The following is a 22,863-nucleotide window of genomic DNA, read 5'->3' as shown; positions in this document are numbered from 1 at the left end:
ATAGACAGTTGGCATTAACTAGGTGTGGAGAATTATTGCAACACTCACCAGTGTACTATAGTTCATTATATATGTCCATTGTGAAGTTGTAAATATATTATAGAGACTTTTACAACTATGAGATTCTTCGGTTCGATTCCCCATCCATGTTGTGATATTTCCTTACATTTCACTGGCACCCTGGTAATAACTTTCATAAGTTTTCTTGAGTCCATCAATAAATAATAAAGCCAAAATCATAACAGAAATTTGACACAGTGTACCACGAGTTTAAAAACTGTAACAATCATGTCTATTTGAAGAAAATAATATCTATACAACAATTAATTGCTTTTGCGGATGTCACATCCCATGATAAATTTTTTTTACATATGGCACATGAACTTAAAGTTTTGCCCTCTTTATTCAGTCATTTCACGGAAATAATTCTAACACTTAATGAACTTCTATTTTAATATAAACTTTACAAAATTGCTATTTAGAAATGAAATGTGAATGTATAATATTAGATACCTGAAGATTACTTAATTTTATTTCAGTCTAGATGGTTTACTTTAGTAACCATTAACCATGTCAAAAATATGCAGTGTTAATTTCACAACAACAAAAGGTTGGCCAACCCAAAAATGTTACAATCCAAACTTCCGGCTAGGTCAAAATTGGTCTAGATTGCACATACATAACAACACTGGAAGAAATTTGTTGTATGTCGAGAATAATTTAAGATCCATGGAATATAACTTTTTGAGGTTAAAACTTTACTTCGAAAGTGGTCTTGCAATAGTATAAGAATTCATGAATATAGTCAGTAGATTAATTTTTTTTCTTTATCACATGCTGGGCATATTTATAAATTTCAACACCCATTTAAAGTAAGGTAAATAAAAAAAGCCTTATCATAAAAATATTTTAAACAGTTCTCCTTTCACCGCAAATAAATTTTTTTTGGATCACTTCATGCCAAAGTCACACATTATTTTTTTAAACCAATATTACAGTATTGAAATAATTTAGTCTCCTAGAATATAAAGTAACTAAATACATCAGACGATCAAATCGTAAATAACCACACACAACAATGCAATATGCGTAGTTTTATTGTAATGTAACAATTATTTTTTAAGTAATGAATATGAAATTTCCACAGATTAAAGAATATCACATAATCTGTTTAACTTCTTCCACTGAAATAGTTTCTCTGTGACTTAAGATGTTTGATAATGTGTGGTAGGCCTTGAATCATAGAACATCATAGTGCAAAATCACAGTCCTCACAGAAATACCTGACCTTTTTCCTGTAAAGTCTTGTACACAACTACAGATGCCACAGATTCTTGAGGGGTGCTGCTTCTTGGGTGTGGGTGGTAACAAAGATGGAAAATGCCGTCCAGTCAGTCGCAAACTGGTAGTGCATGAAGAAGGACGTTCAGGTGCTTTTGGAGAATTTACAGATCTAGTACCTTTTTCTATCATCACATTAACTACTTCAATGCCAAAATCAAGAGCACTTACCTCCTTATTTGCCCATCTTTTTTGTTGAGAAAAAATGCATTTCACATTAATAACTCTACTAAATGAAAGAAATATTTTTTGCCTCTTTTGCATGGAATAGGGTTGTCTACTCCACCCATAATTTTTTATAAGCAACTACTGCTTACGGTTTGACTTTTTCAGCGTTTCTCTTGTATAAAGTGGTCATCTGGGCATTGTGCATAGTCAACATGCATACATCTTTATGTTTATTGTCTTACAATTTTATTGCCATAACCTTTCCTCTTTGGAAAAAGAACAGCTACCCCTTTCTTCAATTTTCTATTGCAAAATGATGGAGGCATGAAATTTCTCGATTGTCGTACAGTGTCTGTTCGTTGTGCAGCAAGTAGATTAACCGTCGCAAAAAACTGCTCTAGTTGTCAATAGTTAGGCAAAAGCCTCTGTTTAAAAGTGGTTTCATAAGTGTCATAACAACCTGTGTGGATTGAGGGAGGTCCCCATATTCATCATAACTATTCCTTTTACCAGTGCATATGAGGAACAACCAAAGGTAAGCTCAATGACTTGCAAATCACAAAAAATATCAGTAAAAATGAGCACATATTGATGCGTTGTAAATAATATATTTCAGCATGATGCTACCTAGCGTAACACTAGTAAACTAGAGAACAATTATTTGAGTATATAGTAATATCTAGTGGGCAACAGAGAAACTAGTGCAACAAAAAAAAAAAAAAGAATTTACGTTTTCATATGGTCACTACAATACTGCAAAAGTATTTTCGGGGTTAAAAAAAAAGACATTTTGTTTTTTAAGTTAATAGGTTAACTGCTCTTAACAGTGTCACTAAAAAATAAAAATTGATAACTTTAGTTTTTTATTTATTAACATAATCAGTGAAATAAAATAATCACCCAGATGTGATGTCCAGGACTAGCTATATACCTACACAAATACACACATCACTACGCTAACACGTGTATGAGTTCTGTTTTGGTGCTATTTAGTGTTGCGGAAAATTTTTCTTGACAATAATTTCTATGCATGGGAGATTATGATTGTGGAAATTATGATTGAAGGGTGTTTTCTCTACCGCAGTAACTAATAAAATGTACAATGATAAATAAAATGTGTACTCACAGTAACAATGAGCGTAAGCAGCCTACGAAAATCTCCGGAAGTCTCACTACACATGTGTTCGGCCAGTGGCCGGTCAAACACTGCAACATAAAAAAAAGAACACACAGAAAAATAAGGTCTTGAAAATATGGAAAAAAATAACAAGAGGCTATATAACAAAAAAATCATGATTATACAGTTGCAAAAACACATGGTATTAAAAAAAAGAAACATAATTTATACTTTAATAAAATATTCTCTTGGTGAAAGTAATAATACTGTTTGTTACGAACACAGACAGGACCGCGATGCACGTCAGGTTTGGAGCTGGCTGGTAGACCTGCACCGGCCACTGACTTAAGGCATGCCATGCGTGCCTGGCCGGATTACAAGGGTCCTTACTACCTCCCAACCCTCTTACGAACTCCTCACACCGTCCCACTTCAGGCCATTATCAATAACCCTTTCAGTGGCCTGGGAATTTTGCGGGCATCCCAAGGCCGCCGTGCGGAGTGGCGCGAATAAATTCCGCCTTTCTGGACTTTTCAGGCATCGGGTCAGCCCAAGGTGACACAATAATTCCAACCAGTGGGTTCCAGAAAGTCTGCCAAGAGCATAAAAGCAGTGACATCGGCCTCCACCAGAGTTCCGAACAAACATCGAAGAGTCTCTCCCCCTCAGGGAGTGATAATGGCGATACCCGTGCGATCAGCAAGAGGTGAAGAGACCAAGTGGCCCTTGCTGAATGAACTGGACCTATCAGGAGGTGATACTTGCGAGTGAAGGTCTGGCGAACCAGTCGGGTGTGACAAGCGATAGTTGGGGACTGTACTGCGGCACGGTGTGGGTGAGTGTGCGAAGTAAGTGGACGGAGGCGGACAGAAGAGCGAGCCACTGTCGAGCCAAGCTCCAGTGGAGAGTGTTAATATTTCAATGATTAGTGTAAGACTAATTGTTGTGATCAGAGATACTGAGTGCATTGATTAAATTTATGGGTAAGATATTAGTAATAAATAAAAATGAACCAATTAATTGGGCTGTACTTTACAAACCCAGTTTTCTGCCCACATTGTATACGTAACATTTTGGTGTCAGAAGTGGGATAGCCCTAATTAATATATTATAATATATATTTTTTTACTAAACTAAAAAAGTAAAACTTTATTACAAATTTAGTTATTTGAGTATTGAGTTAGTAAAATTAGTGTTAGTTTTTAGTAGGGGTTTAGTAAATTAAAAAGGGTCAGGAGGAAATGAAGAAGGGTCAGAAGGAAATTAATAATAAAATCAAGAGTAACCAAGAGGAAATTAAGAATGGCGAAGAAGAGAAGAAGAATAAAATTGATAATAGCCAAGAAGAAATGAAGAATGAAATGAACTGCCAAGAAGAAATTAAGAAGATAGATGAAACCAGCATCCAGTTGGAAGGCAAAGTGCAGAGTTGGGAGAAGCACCTTGCACAACAGGAACAACAGTTACTTCAACTTGAACAGGCAACTGAACGGCATCTAGAAGCTATGACCGAGGAGTGCAGTCAGATGATTAAGGTAGCTACAGCTGCTGCAAACTGGACGAGTAACTCCGAGGATGTTAGGTGGAAGGCACTTCCAGCGGCCACACAAAATTCATGCCCACCCACCTTCCATGGTCAGTCTTTGTGGACAGTGTAAAAAAAAAGACAGTTCGAGGCAGCTGCAGAAGTAAAGTAGGAAGAAAAGGCTACGACACTCGTCTTGGCCCTGTGAGGATCTCCACTAGAGCTGCTGCAGACCATACTAGTTCCAGACCGGAAAGACTATGGGATATTAGTAGAGGCCCTTGAGCTGAGGTACGGAGACTGACATATGGGCGAGGTGTATAGAACAGCCCTGAAGACACATCAAAAATTATCTTCGGAAACACTCCACGAATTCATAGCCGACACTGAGCGACTCGTGCACCTCGCCTACCCAGAAGCACCAGCAGCTAGCCACCATAGCTTTTATTGACGGGCTCAGAGATGCGGAGGTTCAGAAGACTCATCGTTTGCACCGGCACAAGAAGAGCTGCGAGGCCTTGGTCCATGCCCTGGAAATCGAGGCAGCACGCAGTGCCTCAAGAAACACAAGCATCAGGACAAGGAGAGCTGGACTGGAGCCCTACAATGAAGCAAATGCCAGAAACACCACTAATCCGCAGCAGAAGAAGATGAGACAGCTGGTAGGAAGACACAACGCGCCATACACTACGGCCGAGTGAGCGTCAAGAATCAACCGAAAGCACAAGACATCAGTGAAATACACAAGTGATAGACACTCATGAACTGTTAAAAGAACTGTTAGCTACACAGTGAACAGTGAAGAGTGAAAAACGTTAAGATTCTTCCCAACCCATCCTTAAAATCCCAGACTTAGTAATAATTTGCACGGGAGGATAAGAATACGGGGCGAATTGTTTGTCAGTTCAAATGGAAAACTATCTCTCACACCGACTTATTTAAACCAAAGTAAGAAAGTAATATATAACCAGATATGTTTGTCGTAGAGAGCAGGGAGGCTGTATTAATTGGAATTGGAAGTACTGGTCCAGCATAATGTAAAGACACCCATGTGGGAGCAGTAACCAAACCAGAACCCCGAGACACAGACGCCTACCCGGAAATTGTATAAAAGTGAAATTGTTTTAGTTTAACTCTAAGAGGAAATGAAAGCCTGTAAACATTAAGACTGATCAAGGGCGTGAATATGGAAGTGTATAAATGAACCATAGTTGAACCTAGCAGAGTTACAATAAGTAAATTTACGTAAAGAGGTAATACTCCAATAGCTGCATGTCCTTACCCAAAAGAAAAAAAAAAATGTTTTGTAAAATAATTGTATAATAATGTAAATTGTAAAGTAAACCTATCGGCGTGAGGACACACCGCTGTTGTGGAGGGGATATTGTAACGGCCGAAAATACTGTAGGATACCAGGGAAAGCTTTTTTGTTTTTTAATAGCTAGCCAGACGATTAGGAACAGCGGGACACGATGAGGAAATGACAAACACAGCAGGAAAAATTGAAGGACAGGTGAAGCGAGAGCTGGGGAAAGTTTGCAAACGATAGCATAACACGGCCGCGGAAACAAACCGGGGGGTTGCCACTCGCTCTCAGCTGGCGCGACCTTGGTCACAGCGCAGCGAAACTCGGTCATAGGCATAGGGATGGAGGGGGAGTGTGTAATGACGTCAGAAGCGGCGCCGAAACGGAACTGTTTATGTTATTAACAAACACACGCAAACAGGGTCAGGACGGGCTTCTTATACGGGGAAATTTTATTCGAGAAGTTAGAGTCACAGAGTCAGTTGAAAGCCACGCTACTCCGCCGCCGAGACGATGATTGGTGAGTGACCAGTCACGATGCGACGATGGTTTAACACTAGACAGCAGCACAACGGTCTTATGCCCATGTAGCTGGTAATAGTTGGTATCTCTCTCTCTCTCATTTCAAAAACTAAGACTACGCATTTCAACAATCACGCGGTAGACATTATGAATAATAAATTAATTTAAAACCATCACGTAACTTGGGAGAAATTAGTCTGCAACAGTTGGTAACAAATCACGAGACAAGTGAGGTCAAGAATAAGCTCTAGGAAATGGCCGACAGCACGGTTTATTTATTAACGACAGTATCCCTGATAGGCATGACTATGGATCAGTAATTATGTGTTAGTAATAGAATGTTATAAATTGTAATTATAAAGACAGAAAGTAGAGACATGCTATATGTGTTGAATAAACTGTTAGTTGAAACTGCGGAAATAAACATGTTCTTGTGGAAACGTTCACCCTTAACCTCTTTATTTAAAATGTTTTGCAAATAGGGACTCGTCACCCTACCTTAAGGACTGTTTAAGGAAAAACACGAGTGGTGGAACCGCCCCCAGAACCTGATACTCATGACAGGGCCATCACGATTTTGTGCCGTTTCAGTGCCACTTTCAGGCACAAATGTACGAATTTAAATTTAATTTTTAATCTTTTTAAGAAGAAAACCAAATAATAAATTTGTAATTTTTATTTTATTAAATTTTGTTTCCATTACTGTACACTCCGACGTAATCTTGTGCAACCCAGTGCACCTGCGCTTGTTCGCAGGCTTCAAACAGATACTGTTTGCTGACGATTTGCGATCGCAGCATCCCGGCCGCGGTTCGCGTCATGCCTTCCCTATGTAACGGAACAACTTTCGCGTTAGCGAACGCTACCCCCAACCCCACTGCTAGCAACTTTCATTTCTCGGAGGCAAGCATACGTAAGGGTTTTGCAAGCACACCTCTGGACCAAGTTACAGCCAGCGGCGACGCCTCGAGACAGTCCACATGACGCCTTTCCCAGGCGACTTAGCAAATTTAAACCCCCCTTCCCTCATCACCCACTGGTGGCTTCACGGGAACTACAACCCGGAGCATTGACCCCCAGTGAACCCAGGCGGGGACATTGCCTCCCCGAGGACATTCCCACTTGTCAAACGGAGCCCTCAGCGAAGTCTAGCGGCGGGAAAAATCCCTAACCTTGCTCTGAGCGCTGGTCGCGAGCGCGCCCACTGCACTCTAGAGGACGTTTCTGTGACCCTCCAGACTGGTTCTCGTCTTGGCCACCAGAGTGCAATACTCATCCCTCCCATAAGAGACAGCTTGTCACAATCGACCTTGGCAGCAGTCGCAGTGCGATTGCGATTTTAGTTCGCCTACGACTCACGTGAGAGCGCAGCGAACAGGTTACAGTCTGCTTCGCACCTTCGGGCATCTCCGGACACCTTCGGGCAATCACCACCCCCCCTCCCCCTTCTTTGGCTGGGGGCAGTTGCTTACTTTAATTAGGCGCCCCGACGCCATTTCTTAAAGATTCGGCGGGCAGCATCTGGTCTGTGCGGACCACGCGTCGCGATCCGCTGGAGTCAATCTCTGTTGTTCGACCAAGACTAAACACTACGTCATGTAGTCGCCAACGTCAAGGCATAGAGGCCTAAATCTTCTTAGTTTTAAATTTTGCTGCCCGCAATAGTTTTTTTGTTAATCTAAATTTATTTCATTTTCTCTAACCATGATTATCGAGAACTTCCGTGCCGCGAGCTGCTTTCCCTGCTCCTGGAGGCAGCCGACATGAACTTCACCCCGCTGTTTTGGGTAAGTGGTCGTCATCCCTACCCCCCCCCCCCCTTTTTTTTTGCCTTTCACTGGGCATAGTCTTGCCCAGGCTTAGCCGCCTGTTAACCAGTCTAAGTAATTTGGGACTTTGGTTGCAGGCGGGGTCCAAGTTGAGGTCCAAGTTTAGCTCCAAATTCAGCCTCCAAGTTTAGCTCCAAATTCAGCCTCCAAGTTGAGCTCCAAGTTCCAAAATTAGCTGCAAGCTGCAAGCTCCACTCCAAGTTTAACTCCGAGTTTCTACTAAAAATGATTTCTTCTGGACGTTAATCAACCGAAACCTCCGGTGCTAGGACACAGGACATAATCAAATCTCAATGTAATTTTTTTTGAGCCTGCGAGCTAACTTAAAACCAGTATTAAATTCCAGAGGTATTATGGTGTTACTTATATATGTATTTTGTTGCCCCGGGCTCCCTCCATTTTGTAGTCAAGATGTTTTAATACCAATGTAATTAAAAGATAAAATCAAAAGTAAATTAGTTAAGTAAAAGGGCACTTATATAAATCAAACCACCAGTCTTGTTATTTCATTAGTATTCATCCCCGATCCACATAGCCTACTAGAGTTGCTAGGAGGTTATAAATAAAATTCTTTTATACGACGTCTGGGCACCTCTGTGATTATTGTTGTCATTGTTTTGTTTTCTGGGCTGACGCTTCCAAGGCCTTAATTTAATTATTCACTTTTGAGTGTTTACCTGCAGCCCAGCGTTCGTTATAAAAATGGTAGCAGTTAGCGTGGTTTGATCTTTGCTACAAGTTGGTAGCATAGAGCAATTTTCTGCTTTATGTTGGAAGTTGGTAGTATTTAACGTGGTTTGGTTTATATGCATACCCAAATAATAATATTAATTTGTAATTTGAAATTTCAATTTTAAATTTGAAACATAATGTAATATATAACTAAATGGTTTTTCGAGTTTATTTAGACTCAGATTGTATGACATATTGTTGTAAGTCCTAAAACTGGCACCCCCTTCTTTATTCTTAAATTCATTTAAGTTAAAATTCTGTTTTCCCTTTGACCGACGGTCGCGTATTCTTCTCCACGCGGCCCAAGGCGGGCTCCAGGCCTCGTCTCACAGCTGTTGACCTTATCACTAAGACGTGCTCAACCGTTGTAAACAACACCCCCTCCCCCCTCCGCACCTTATCTCTCACGGCGCGCGTTGTCGCGTCGAGTTCAGTTCACCGCCCTGTGCGTCCTGCACGACCTTCGCAGACCACTGTCCGCCCGCCGTGACCTTGTTCTTTTCTTTTCTCGAGCAGCAGAAGTTCCAAATTAATGTTGACTAAACTAATATATTTTTCATTATTTTGGGCACATACTTCCCGACCTGCTGTGGTACTGATGATATTATTAAACTAAGCTAATTTAAGAGTGTCTTATGTATAGAGTTTAAGGTAATTTTAAACAATAAGTTTAAGTTCTACGTGGGTTAGTTTTGAACAACTCACACCAAAAATTTAGTTTATTTGTTTTGTATTTGTAAGATTGTACCAACTTCAAAGAAAAGTAATTGCAATCATGCCCACCCCGGAGTACCTCCTCCGTGACGAGTTAACATACGAACTCAAGTTTCGAGGCTTATCAGACCTCGGCGACGTGGCCACGCTCCGAAAAAGACTCCGAGCTGCTTGCGCCGAGGAAATACAACCACACATTACGCACCTCACAAACCTAGACCCGTTGAGTGAGTTTAATTGTGTTTGTAGCAAGTTCTATGACATACACAGCTACATCAATTATGTCGGAGAGGAAACAAACAGAAACAACATTCTCCGTACGCTAACTCGCTTGACACATATCGGCACGAGGTTTACTAACCTCAAGATAGTAGCCGCAAATAAATTAAATGGAATCTACCAAACCGAGATTGACAAATGTAGGCAGCAGATCCCTGCCCTATGCTTCAAACTGCGGAGTAAGTTGGACACACTTGATCAAACATCCCTAGAACCTGTAACTGCAGCTGCAGGAGCAGAGTTTCACACTCAAGTACCGCAACCTCCAAAACAAATGGAAACCGGAGGTAGCCCAGTCCCTACACCCCCTCCTTTACCCTCCTCCCCTCCATCTCCACCAGTAACACCACGCCGTGGGACATTTCCTGTCATCACCGCAACAGCCATTAACGAGCAGTTTTCCTCCGCGAGTGTCATGGCGACTGGTGATCACCAGAGTACCAAGGTCACCTACGCCCATCCCAGCCAATCGTTCGCAGCTCACCCTTTCCATCGCCCCAAACCCATATACCTCCCCTCCACCTCACCCGCCATTTTCAACCCCTATCGACAATTCAGGTCCACCTTTTCATCCCTTCAAACCTCCCCGGAAACCCACCCCATCTCCTCGGCCATTGGAAGGTCAGCTTCGCCGCTGCTAAATTTCACTTCCGACCTGGCAGTAACTTTGTCACATAACTTATCCGTGCCACCCGGTGACCGAGTAGAGTCACAACTGCCATACATCAGCCCCGCCACCTCATACCTGCCATTGGCCCCGCAGGTATATCAGACTCAAAATCATCCACAACCTCAACCAGCTCCACCTCTACCCCCTAATCCAGCACCGAACCCGGTACCTGTATTCTCTAACTCAAATCAAGCAGTTGGAGGTAGTTTGTATGCTAAGATTCCACATCCCGTGGAAAGGCTCTTAGCTAATTTTAAGGAAACCACAGGATTGGAACCCAGAAATCTAATCGAGTTTCTCAAACATTTATTTAGGGTCAAACAAAAGGCTAATCTTCCGGACAGGGAACTGCTGGAAATCATTTTTCCCTTCACACAACCACCCTTGAGCGAGCGAGTTACGCTCGCGATTGAACAAAATTATTCATTTGATCAATTTCACGAAGATATACTAAATTAATTTATTCCAGCCCGTTTGATGACCAACATCAGGTTGGAATGGTACAACAGGCTACAACAAAGAAATGAAGCCTTACCTAATTACATAGCAGACATCAAACTAGCCGCTCAAATTCTTCGGTTGCGAGTGTCTGAGAGTGAGATAGTTTCTAACATACTTGATGGAATTAACCCTCAAGAAAGATCGCGGGCAGTTTTTCAGGCCCGACCACAAAATTTTGCCGAGCTTGATCGCTTGTGCATCTCCAACACAAATGTAGAATACGCAGACCACCAGCGAAATCGAGAAGCTAATGTCTACGCCCACAACAATACCAGAATAACAGGAAATAAACAGCAGTATTATAACAAAAATTCGCAACAAAAAAACAGCAATGAACAAGCCGCTAAGCCTCAAAATAAAGATGAACGGATACCTGTCTGCAGGGAGTACACGTCACTGAGCCTAAAATTTTTCAGCCTAAAATTAGGCTGGATGTATTTTAGGCTGAGTGACTGTAGGCTGAGTGACTATAGGCTATGTTACTTTAGGCTGGATGTATTTTAGGCTGAATGACTTTAGGCTGTACGACTTTAGGCTGAGTGACTTTAGGCTGAACGATTTTAGGCTGTGTGACTGTAGGCTGAGTTATTTTAGGCTGAATGACTTTAGGCTGTACGACTTTAGGCTGAGTGACTTTAGGCTGAGCGACTTTATGCTGAATGACTTTAGGCAGAACGAAATTCTGATCTTGGCTGTTAATGTATGTGAGCGGTTGTATTTTTAGGCTGAACGATTTTAGGCTGAATAATTTTAGGCTGAGTGACGGTTCTGATACGCAATGGCATAAAAGTTTAAGTTTTGTGCGCTTCGCATCTCATGTAGTAACATATTTTATTCCTAGGTGGCAGTACTGATACGATATATCGTAGAGGACGGTAGTGTCAGATTTCACCTGAAGATGGTGCCATGAGCACTACATTTTCGACCTTTTCATTCAGCGGCAATAACAGCTAAAGCCACAGAAATTAAACTTAAATGTATAATGAATTGGCAAGGCGAACACAACAAATATGTTGCAAATACTAAAAAGAATAATAGTAGTAATACGTTGAGAATTGCCATAGCGTTATGAAAATGTAATAATAATATACAAAACATTTCACTCAATTGGTAGAGGTCGATTCTAAATGAATGTGTGCATTAATTACAAAAATAATCTATAACCTATTTTTAATAAATAAAAAAAAAAACATTTTGGCAGGTCAGTTATTTGTAGACAGTGCTATTTTGTGCCAAAAAATTAAAACCATACTGAATGGCTTGAAATTGTGTTAACAGACACATCTAGAATAAATTGTGGACGTTATATCCACCACGCTACCATTTGACACTGGCGTCCTTTTATTTCTTAATATGTTTTGTATGTGTACCTATAATTCAAAGTTTTGTAAGTATTCTATGACATGTTTAACAACAATTTTTCTTGAAGAATTGCACTAATAAGTTTTAGGGTTCGCATTGGTATATTGTAGGAAGATCTGACTTTCTTGCGACGCGATATGTGTGTCATATTACAATAATATTAAATTCTTTTGAATAATTGTGAAGTGTGCATTTTGCATGGTTTTTTGCAGTTCAAGTTCAACAATGTCAGAAAATTCGTTATCTGTGAGATTTTTTGAGTACACGTCACTGAGCGCCAGACTAAGAATACAACTTAAGACGGTACAATAATTACTGCAATACGAAATAATTAGCAACTAGACACATTTAATAATAAATTTAATAAGTCTTGTGGCAAGAAAATTCAATAACAATGTTCTTGTCACCTTATCACATAATGTGAAAATAAAATAATGAAAACTTTACGTCCAAGGAATGAACATTGGCTATCATAAACCACACATATAACAGACACAATTACCATTAAAATTGCATAGCTTTGTAGAGCTTTACAATAAATTCTTCACTAGGAATTTTACTTTTGTGAATAGTACTTGAATTATTCCCTGGGTAAATCAGTAAATAGATCAACTGAAATTCATTTCTCGGGATCTCTGGGCTAGTACATTTTAAGATATATTCGATTATACGTCAAGCACGAGTTCAGGAATACCAGTAACGTTTGAGCGATGACGTGAATTAAACTCACATATTTTAGTACAAAATACACTTCCGAAAAGTATAGGTTGACAATTTGATTAAACGAATTTTCCATGACACCCTCGTAGGCTTCTCTTGTGGTGACGCTTGACATAGTGCACTAAAGAAACTATTTAAAACTGAATTTTAAACCAATTAACACTGTATTTTTACCTCAAACTGTAGAAAACTTGTTTACTGCCAAAACTATACTGATAATAGAAGATTAAGGGCCGAATTTATAAACGACATTCGAATGACTGCCGGCAAGCCGCCGGCTGTCACCCACCCAGCGGCTTACTGGCGGCAATCCACCCTTTCCTAGTTATAAACATCTGCCATTTGACCGCCCGAAGAATGAGAGTTGGATGGCTCTTCACCTTGAAATGTGGCAACGTTGCTGTGAATTTTGTGTTTGAAATACTTCCGAACCACTCTTTTTCGATATTTTGGAAAAGGCCTTCGAAAATCATTTGCATTTTGCTTGTTATTGTTTTTGACTGTGAGCTAGGTGGCTCGAAAGTCGGAAAATAGTTTTAAGGTTATAATATGTAAATACTAGAGTATGTGTTAAACATACTGTCATTTTGAAGAAATAATGCTATTTACTTGAATATAAATAAGCGCGACGTGACGGAATACAAGAAACTTGAGGCAATTTGAATTATGAAATTTAAACATGTAAAAAGGTAAGGGTGCATTAGGATTTGTCATATTTCTACAAATTGCTTTCGTCCTATTATATATGTCCTAAAAAAATTAATTCAACAACACATATACAATAAAATTGTAGTTTGGATAATAAAATATTATCGTACACAGTCAAATGACTTACTCAACTCACGCATATTTGCTTGGATAAAGTTGTTAGTGTTAACTGAATTTAAAACCATGTTGACTAGAGATCTAACAGCAGTTGTACCTTTACCTGTTCTAAAACAAAATTGATTTTCTGATATTTAAGATGGGGAGGGAAAATCAAAAAACTACTACCCTGCTTTTTTTTTTTTTTTTTTTTAGCAAAAACCAAGAATAGTGGCAATGTCAGTTCAGAGTGTATCAGAAAATATGATCCATAGGCCACTCACAGTACAAAGCTCTGTTAACTCTGAACGTGCCATTAGCACAAACAACTACACAACTTAGGTCAACTACTCCATAAAGAATTGTAGTTCAACTTATGGTTGCATGTTGGAAATCTTGCACAGTAGACCTAAAATTAAAACAAAAAAAAACGTGCTTTCTATCATCTGTAGCACCAAACCTAAGCAATAATGTCAGTTTTTTTTTTTTTTGGTAGAGAGGTTTAAAAATCTTCAAAAGACACCAACAGGTGGAATTGTTGGTAGTGTCAGATTTTTACTGACTAAAAACAGTCCTCTCTTTCTGCCCTTCTTTTAGGAAGGGGGCCAGACCGGAAACCGCTTTCGCATTACTTCAGCCTGAACCCAAGATACGCGACTAGGCGCTCTTCTTGGTCAGTTCTCAAGCTTCTTTGCTCTCAGAACTGCTTCGGCGTAGCTCATTATTGTCTCCCAGTTCCGCGGAGAGCTGCTCATAAGGGAAATTATGTTTCCTTGGCTCAATTTGGCTCCGACTGTTTCTTCGGCCGCTGTTCTTTCTGTCTCCCATCTGCCGCAGTGGAAGAAGGTGTGGCAGGCATCATCAGTGTTTGCTGGGCAGTATTTACACGCAGGGCTGTCTGCTAGCCCCATGCATGTCAGTAGGTAGTGTACGTAATAACCTAGTTACAGTAACGGGGTAGGATGGTTTAGGAGAGGATTGGATCCTCCCAATAAAGTGTGATTCATTAACCTTTCCTAATAATTCTTCTTGTACCATTTTTGTTTTGTCCTACTGAGCGAAAGTGGCACTTGGAAAATAATGGTTTTTATGTTAGTCATGTATTTAATCACATGGTTGTTGTATTCGAGTTTTGCAAACACTACTGATTTGCAAAACACCACCAAGAAAACATTACATCCATTGTACAATTACTTGCTTGTTACCACAATTATATTAATTGCAGTTTTACTGTCTCCAAGTTGGGTTAGCCACTCTATAATTATTGTACTCTGCAATTAAATCATCTGATCATGTGTTATACCTATCATATATGTATAACTTCTATGACTAGTCTGAATATAATTACTATTATTTCATGAATGAATTTTAGTTGCTATAGGTAATAGGACAACTATTATTATTTTTATACGGGCGCCACACTTTAATATTACTATATTACTCATAAATATTTCCACTGCTATAAGTGGTTTTTCAATTGCGGCTTATGCCCAATGTTACCCATTTCAAATATTAATACAACTGAAAATTATCACTTTTATTTATTAAAATTATGAATAAGTGTAAACACAATAACATTAAAGCTTAGTTTGACACACATAAGGTGATTAACACTGGGAAATAAGGTTGCTTACACATAACTCATATAAAATAAAATAAAATAAAAGTTATCTACATAGTTATGTTGGGCACAACCGAAAGCAAAAGTTCATTTATGGTAAATAATAATACTTAAAGTGAATTAAAAATCAACTAACTCAGTTCCCTCGGATCACACAAGAGTCTTTAAGTCGAGACTACTGGGTGAAAGTTAAGATAATTAGGTTGTGCCATGACGAAAACCAGAGGCATTAACAGGAACAATCAGTTACTAGGCCGAAACAGTTAATATAAGGGGCTCGCGGAACACAAAACTTCAGGCCTAAATACATCAAACTTTCGTACCTTATATTTCCATAGATAAAGAAAGCCCCGGTAATTAAATATTACCGTAACATTCGCCCCGGCTCAGGGGCGCAACAGCTCACTTATTCAGTGAAATATCTGCTGAAAATATAGCTGAATTCCGCGTCGGAAATGCCCGACGCGGCCACACACACCAGCCAAAAAAATGGCACACAAAACCTTCCTCTTCATTATTCTCTCAAAAATTATATCGTCAAAATTCCAACAATGCCTAAATTTTCCATTTTAAAGGTCCGCCGATCCATAGACCAATCACCTTCTCTTAATCACGTATCTTTTTCAAACATTAGAAAATTTTGTCAAAACATAGAGACATAGCTACTGCTCTGAGCAATAAACAAAACAAACTCTAGAGCTTATTACAATTGAAAGACATATAAATTTGACATAAATAAAATTACGTGAAAAGTAAACAAACACTGAAAAATATAAATAAACAATTTAAACTAAAGTTTCAGTGTTCTGTGATACTTAGTATTATCACACCATGTTATATGGTTTTGTGAAAGTAGGATTAACATCTTCTTTAAAAGATTGCACTCTGATGTTAGGTTTTGTTTACAAATACCGATACACACATATTTACAAACTGTATGACTATTTAAATTTATCACGTAGCAGTAATCAACGGGTCTGCCATGTCCCAAAAGTATCTTTTTCGTACCAGCAATTATTCCGTTTACTCGATTTGTTTGTAGAAGCTGAAATTATTTTGCATATGTCACCTAACCTCATCAGATATTTTGCCATTTTTACAAATCGAGATGTCGGATGTCCGCTGGAGGACCGCTGGCAGAGCGCCAGACCTCATCCACCCTGGAGTGGAGGTCGGTTGTTCGCCGGCGGTCAACCGACCTCCGGAAGAGGACTATAATCTACGAAACCATCGATTGCGCTGGAGGGCAGTTGGTTTGGTTGTCATTCGAATTACGTTTATAATTACGGCCCTAAGTTTCTAAGCTATTAATTAGGATGAATTGAGACATGACTACGCCCCAGCCACGTCTTCATCGGACAAGGTTCGAATCAGCAGCACGGAATTTTTGCTAACAAAGCCAAAATCTCATTTAAACTGTGCACCAAAGATATAAAAATATAGGTGACACTCAGTAAGGAAATATTTCACAAAGCAGTAATAATTCAACTGGCATAGTGATATGAGAATGTTCTAGCATAGAGAAAAACAAATAAAATATTAAATGAAATAAATAGCGTTATTTTAAAGATATAAATCAATTAATAATTCTTAAAATAAACAAACAAAAATATGTTAATATTGGTCAGTGGGTAATTAGGCTATAAGTAAATAAACAAAATACTAAACAGATAATTTTAACTAGACAAATATCAATATTACTAAACCGGATAAATAAACAACTTCTGTGAATTGATTCTTTCACAATAATTTAATTGAGTAGCATAAGTTTTAAAACTACATATAGCACTTGAAGTGCATGTTTATATGCCATTTGTGGTACATACAGAGATAGTCGAATAAGATTGTATCAAATCAAGATTTCCAAACTGACATGTTTTCCCCCGGAAAATTAACATATTATGGCAAAGATGATGAACATATAAATCTTTTTTTAAGTGTTGGTTTATGAAACTATAGCGTTTGCACATTAAGTAGAGTACTAATCAGTTATGAAGAAGCTGTTCACGCAAAAATAAGAAATTCCATCTCCAAAGGTATGGGAGTTAGATGAAATATGTTTTCAATAACTGGTTCAATATTTTTGACGCGTTATCGATACGTGATTTAAACTTAAATTGGTCACTCCAAATAATGTCATAATATCAGTTAGTTTTATGAGTTTTTTTTTTTGAAATTCAACGTATTAGGAAGTGAAACTACTAGTCATTTTAATCTACGGTCCGAAGTTCGCACCGATTAAACGTGGGGCATTTAAAATCAAATTTTAAGATATTATTCCAAGGCAAAACATTATTACAAATTGCTACGAATATTTAACGCCAGCAAAGCCGTGGGTGGACGTGCACGCGCAGGTAGTATTCTAAAATAGGAACCGAGTTTATCTAAGTTCCCATGCAGCAAACTACAGTTGTCCGTTTGCACGTTTACTGCTGGCAATGCTGGGTAGCTTCTGGCTATGATAAATAATGGCTCTGCTAGCTTGTTAGCTATGGCCGACTTTCGAAAATACAACACTCGAAATTTCATTTATGGCCCATTGGTAGAACTCAGATTGCTGTGACTGTGAGCTGCTGCATCGGTGATGGCCCACATGCTACGCATCATGTTATAAGTGGTCCAATTTTTTTTGTGTGTACTCATGAATATATATTTACTTACCCTGCCTAATTTTTTAATTAGCTCTCCAATGTAGTAAAATCATTTTAACCGATTACACAGCTGCAGGCCTAAATCAGGTTCGTGTTGAACTTGAACTTGAGTTACGTGGCCAGCACACTCGTGTGAATTTTGTTCATTGAACTTGTTCAAGGATGCTTTAATTTAAATTTAGTGTACGTGCATATTACAAAGTTCTATCATCTCACATGATACTACCAAACATGTATGAAATGGGGAGGGTACCCGAGGGCAGGTATTGTACACCGAATGCAGATTTCTGTCTGGGAGCCCGGACACAACTACGTGCCTTGAAGGATGATATTAAATTAGGCCGTACAGCGGAGAGTTGACGGAAACAGAAGATTCCCTAGAAAACTAGCCCGCCAACGGCAACGTCCACCACGGTTCCCACTTGCGAAAAATCGGGGGCTGACTCCACCGGAGATCGAACGTGAATCGCCTTTGTGGGTAAGTGGTTTGACCACACTGACACTACTATCATCACTCACAAAATACTATTACGATGCTATGTATGAATGCAAAGTAAGATTATATTTATTTTAACTACAAAGCTATGTACAAAATGGGAATGCCCACAACTACATCTATAAACTAATCGCAAACTTTTTTTAAAATTATTGTTCACTGTTAGCATGCCTGCATATTAATTTCAGGACCGGAGGTTCGAATATTGGCACTGCTTTGAAAGTTTGAAACAGAAACAAATGGTAAGCACAACAAATAGAAAAGTAATTCAAATAGAGGCAAATATGTTGCGGGCATAGTATAGCATTGTTAAAGTTACCAAGTTCGTTTGCAAACTTAACAGAATCAGATGGTAGGCACAACAAGTAGGAGAGTATTTTAAAATGAAGCAAACGTGTTGCGGGCACTATATAGTACTGTTAAGGTTACCCAGTTTGATTGTAAACTTTTAACAGAATCAGATGGTAGTCACAACAAGTAGGATAGTATTTTAAACCGAAGCAAGCTTGTTGCGGGTACGATATAGTACTGTTAAGGTTACCCAGCTAGTTTACAAACTTTTAACAAAATCAGATAGTTTCTAGAACCAAGTTATTGTAACTGTAACGGAAAGTGATTGGTGCTGCTTGCGAAACAGTTTGTTGGCTCAGCAGTAACATGTTTAGTAATTTTTACAATACTTCGAGACAGTATTTATAATCATTTATACATTTGTAACAACAAAACTGTCTGTTCTGTCTACAGAGAATATAGTTCCTCCAACAGAAAACGCGTTACAAGATTTGGATTGTTCCTCAAACGATAGTTATTGTAATGAAGTAGGAAACAATCTGTTAATATTACTAAAGTCTTGTTGCAGGTACCATTTAAACGGATTACAGAACAGTTTTGTTGATATCTCAGTGACTATTTTTCTCAGTGGATATTTACAGACATTTTTACTGTGAGACATTTTAATGAAAAAAAACTTTCGGGTTCTATTTTATGTTTTTTCTCTCCAAACGGATTTTTAAATTATCTACGTCTCATTTGCACCATAATAGTAGACATTTGTTTCAAGTATGCAGTTTCAATTGTATAATAGATGGTCTAGCCATTTAGACAAAATAATATAAATGCATATGAAGGAGAGCAAGTGTATAATACAAAAGTAAGTTCAATTCGCAGCTTTCGCTTCCTATTTTCAGAGACTAGGGATCAGTGACATCGTCGTACAGGTAAAGCGAACCATACGCTACTGAAGTCGTCTGCACGAGGTATTCCAGTGCACAGCAATTTCGGAGCTAAACAACTCGTTCCTATGCAGTTGCTATGGTAAAATAGTACTGTGCTTCGTTGAAAGACGTTTTCGTAGACTTTTTTCATTTACCTTTATCGCAAAAAAAATTTTTGTTATATGATAACTTATTAGAAGAAGGCTATACGTAAAATTACTCAAAAATATCGTGGGTATTTGCTGTTTTGGGTAACGCATAAACATCTCCACTTTGCTTATATTACGAATTGACCACAGTTAAGGAAGATGGTTTTGTGAATATTATATTTTATATTTCTAAGATCGTAGTAGCATCTGTCTCTTACCTTCCCCCCGCAAATAACAAGGAAAAAATTATAATCACAGAAAGGTAGGTTATGAGCCTCATTACTGCTGTCAATCAATGCATTTCGTACAACAGTGTGCACACAGCAGACGTGAATTATTAACAACTATAAAGTCAAAGTATTATAAATTACATTTTACAGCTACCGTTCATTACTTCAATGGCTGTATTTTTATAATGTTTGAAGTGCCGAACAGCATTAAAGTTTACAAGAAACGATTTTATTACTAGAAAATTAATTTTAATTTATAAAGTTCGATTAGCTACGCAGATATGAACGCAACGAGAAAACTTACAAAGTAATATCTAATTAGGCCTTATTACGATACATTTCGCGAAAAGTCGCATTGTCATATTCCATCCAACATTTCCCCCCAGATTCGACTCGAAGGTTACATTTGTAGGGTCATCACATTCAGCTTGTAAAGTTTCATGAACAGTAAAGTTGTAAACGTAATTTTACCGAAAAATTTATAACATAATGGCTATTGTAGACATGATTACAATATATTTCGTGAAGCCCCATATTAAAATGTAATTCGCAATTTCCCTTAGATTGGCCCTTAAATATTCCTGGGAAATACCTTGCCCTATACAAACATATAATTGGTTTCTATCGGCTCAGGAGACAAAAAAATTGTATTGTAATACTATATATTAGGATAGTCAATTGTGTGGTGATTACCTAGTATTTTCTTTGAGCTATTTTCTCAAAACGAGAGCTACGTATAAGCACACTGACATAATTGTTTGTTCAAAGTTTCTCTTCGGCAGTTACAAACAACAATTGTCTGTATGCAAGTTTGTTTTCCACGATAATAATAATAATTTGTTTTTAAGGGAGCCGCTTGGCTTGCAACGTAATTGAAAACACGTTTTGTTCGACAGAACTATTTCACGTGCCTACATTTTGTTTACCTACAAAAAGAAAACGCACTCAAGAAGAGGGCAGAATGTAACTTTGAAGACGACACGCATGCTAGAAATATCATTTTGGAGCGCTGCAACATAGTCAAACAGGGCTTCTTCACACTGAAGTATATTTCATAAATACCAACCGGGCACAAGCAAAACTTAGATTGAAGTATGCGTTAAATTTTGCTACAAATATTTCACCAATAACATTTTACGTTAACGACTGAACGTCCCATTACAAAATGTGTCGGTCATTCCGCATACACGCCAGTTGGGAGCATTGATAACACTCAAAAGTGCTGGTGCACTCGGTACTCATAGCCGGATCAACCTTATCGCCCCATCTATTGCGAGCCTCGGAGCCCCAGCCAGGCGGCTGCCTTTAAAGTGAACAGTATATAGGTCTAGTGGACGTTTAGTAATTTTAAATTCATGTTGCCCTTGCTTTCAGTAGCCCTACTTGTTCCATCCATCTATAATAAAATATATAAATGAAAACGTGAAAAAAAAAAAAAATCAAACACAAGGTTTAATTCAGTAGGTTTAAGATAACTGTATTTAACTCATATTTCCATATTGAGGTTCATTAGTCAGGTAGTTGATAGCTTACATTTTCTATAGTTGATAGACGAGATAGAAATAATAATATGCAATTTCGGTAGACATGAATGCACAATGTGCATCAATAACAACTTGTCATGTGATTGGTATGCAAAGCGGAACATTGTGCACGTTTCCCTAGGAATATTATGATTTCTGCGAAGCATTAAAAAGTAACTTAACCTTGTTTCTTCCAACTAAATATGGCGTACAAAAACAAAATGCAACAAATAACTGGTCCCATTACCATTAAGAAGGTTTTGTTTACATCCAGTACTGTGGATGCTAGGCCACTCAAACGGATATAACATCAGCTTCAGCATCGTTTTTCCTTTGCTGGTCTCTTCCTTCCCCACAGTTAATCATATTTAAGTTTCCCGCACCCCTTCTCAAAACTAGTGGTACACGAGCTATTGCCTGTCTGTAGCATGAAACAGGCTGGGTAAATTCCAGTGTCACTAATGTGTTCCTAAATGCCTTATCATTTCCGGTCCAAATCACCTGCTAATCCCCCCCCCCCCCCCACCCTAGAACTTATACTGTCGTCGTCCTACCTGAAATTTTCAGATGAGTGAGACAACACGGCACCACTAGAGTGGCGGGTTGCATTTGATATATTTGGAATTTCAGGGGATACATTACTTCCGTTGGAGCTTACGATTTTTATACAGTAAAAGTCACATATTTTGTTTTAGATGAATGTATATTCAGATAGGTATTTCGTAATATTGTATTATTATATGTTTTATACAAATTTTTTTGGTTCCAGAAAAAAGTGAAAATTTCTCATATTCTGGCTCAAGCACACAAATAACTTATTATTTTTAAAATTTTTTAAATATATCTCTCAATAGTATGCATAATGAACTTGTAAACTACTAAAAATTACTAAATTACATCGATCGGCTACTGAAATAATACCTACAAGAGATGTCATATATTTCAACTTTGAGTGCCTGTTATGAGAAAACTATAAGTTATAGTGAAAATCGGTTTTGCAGAGAAACTTGTACGTATGAGGCCAATACAAAGACAAAATAATATGATATAAATGAATTTGGGCCTAACACCCTTAATAATCCTGACAACTAACCATTCGGAAAAGTATCCGCTGAGTCCGTGCAGTTGACTCATTTACTCGTCACTATATGGCAGATGTAAATCTTAGGCCGGCCGCACACCGGATACGGCGCGGCACGGCACGGCGCGGCGAGACGTTTTGCCTTGCCGCGCCGCGCCCGATGGTTAAGAGCAGCACGCGGCGCGGCACGGCGCGGGAAAGCAATTTGAGCAGACGCTCAGTGGATTGAAGAATTCAGACAAGTGAACTTGTGTGTTTGATAGATTGATACATATTTCGTGAAATCAGTTTTCAGTCTGTGACACGTG

General features: G+C 38.6%; 1 protein-coding gene across 2 annotated transcripts in view; it reads right to left on the bottom strand.

Annotated features, from left to right (window-relative positions):
• Window positions 1-22,863, bottom strand: part of LOC134535927 (annexin B10) — a 99,884-nt gene that overhangs the window by 30,307 nt on the left and 46,714 nt on the right. For both annotated transcript variants that reach the window (XM_063375330.1, XM_063375321.1), the window contains exon 5: window positions 2,636-2,715. In XM_063375330.1, the coding sequence (XP_063231400.1) occupies window positions 2,636-2,715 (80 nt within the window). The remainder of the gene's footprint in view (window positions 1-2,635; window positions 2,716-22,863) is intronic.

Source organism: Bacillus rossius, chromosome 1 (genome assembly GCF_032445375.1).
Source record: "Bacillus rossius redtenbacheri isolate Brsri chromosome 1, Brsri_v3, whole genome shotgun sequence".
Taxonomy (NCBI): Eukaryota; Metazoa; Arthropoda; class Insecta; order Phasmatodea; family Bacillidae; genus Bacillus; species Bacillus rossius.
This window is presented reverse-complemented; position numbering and strand designations above follow the sequence as displayed.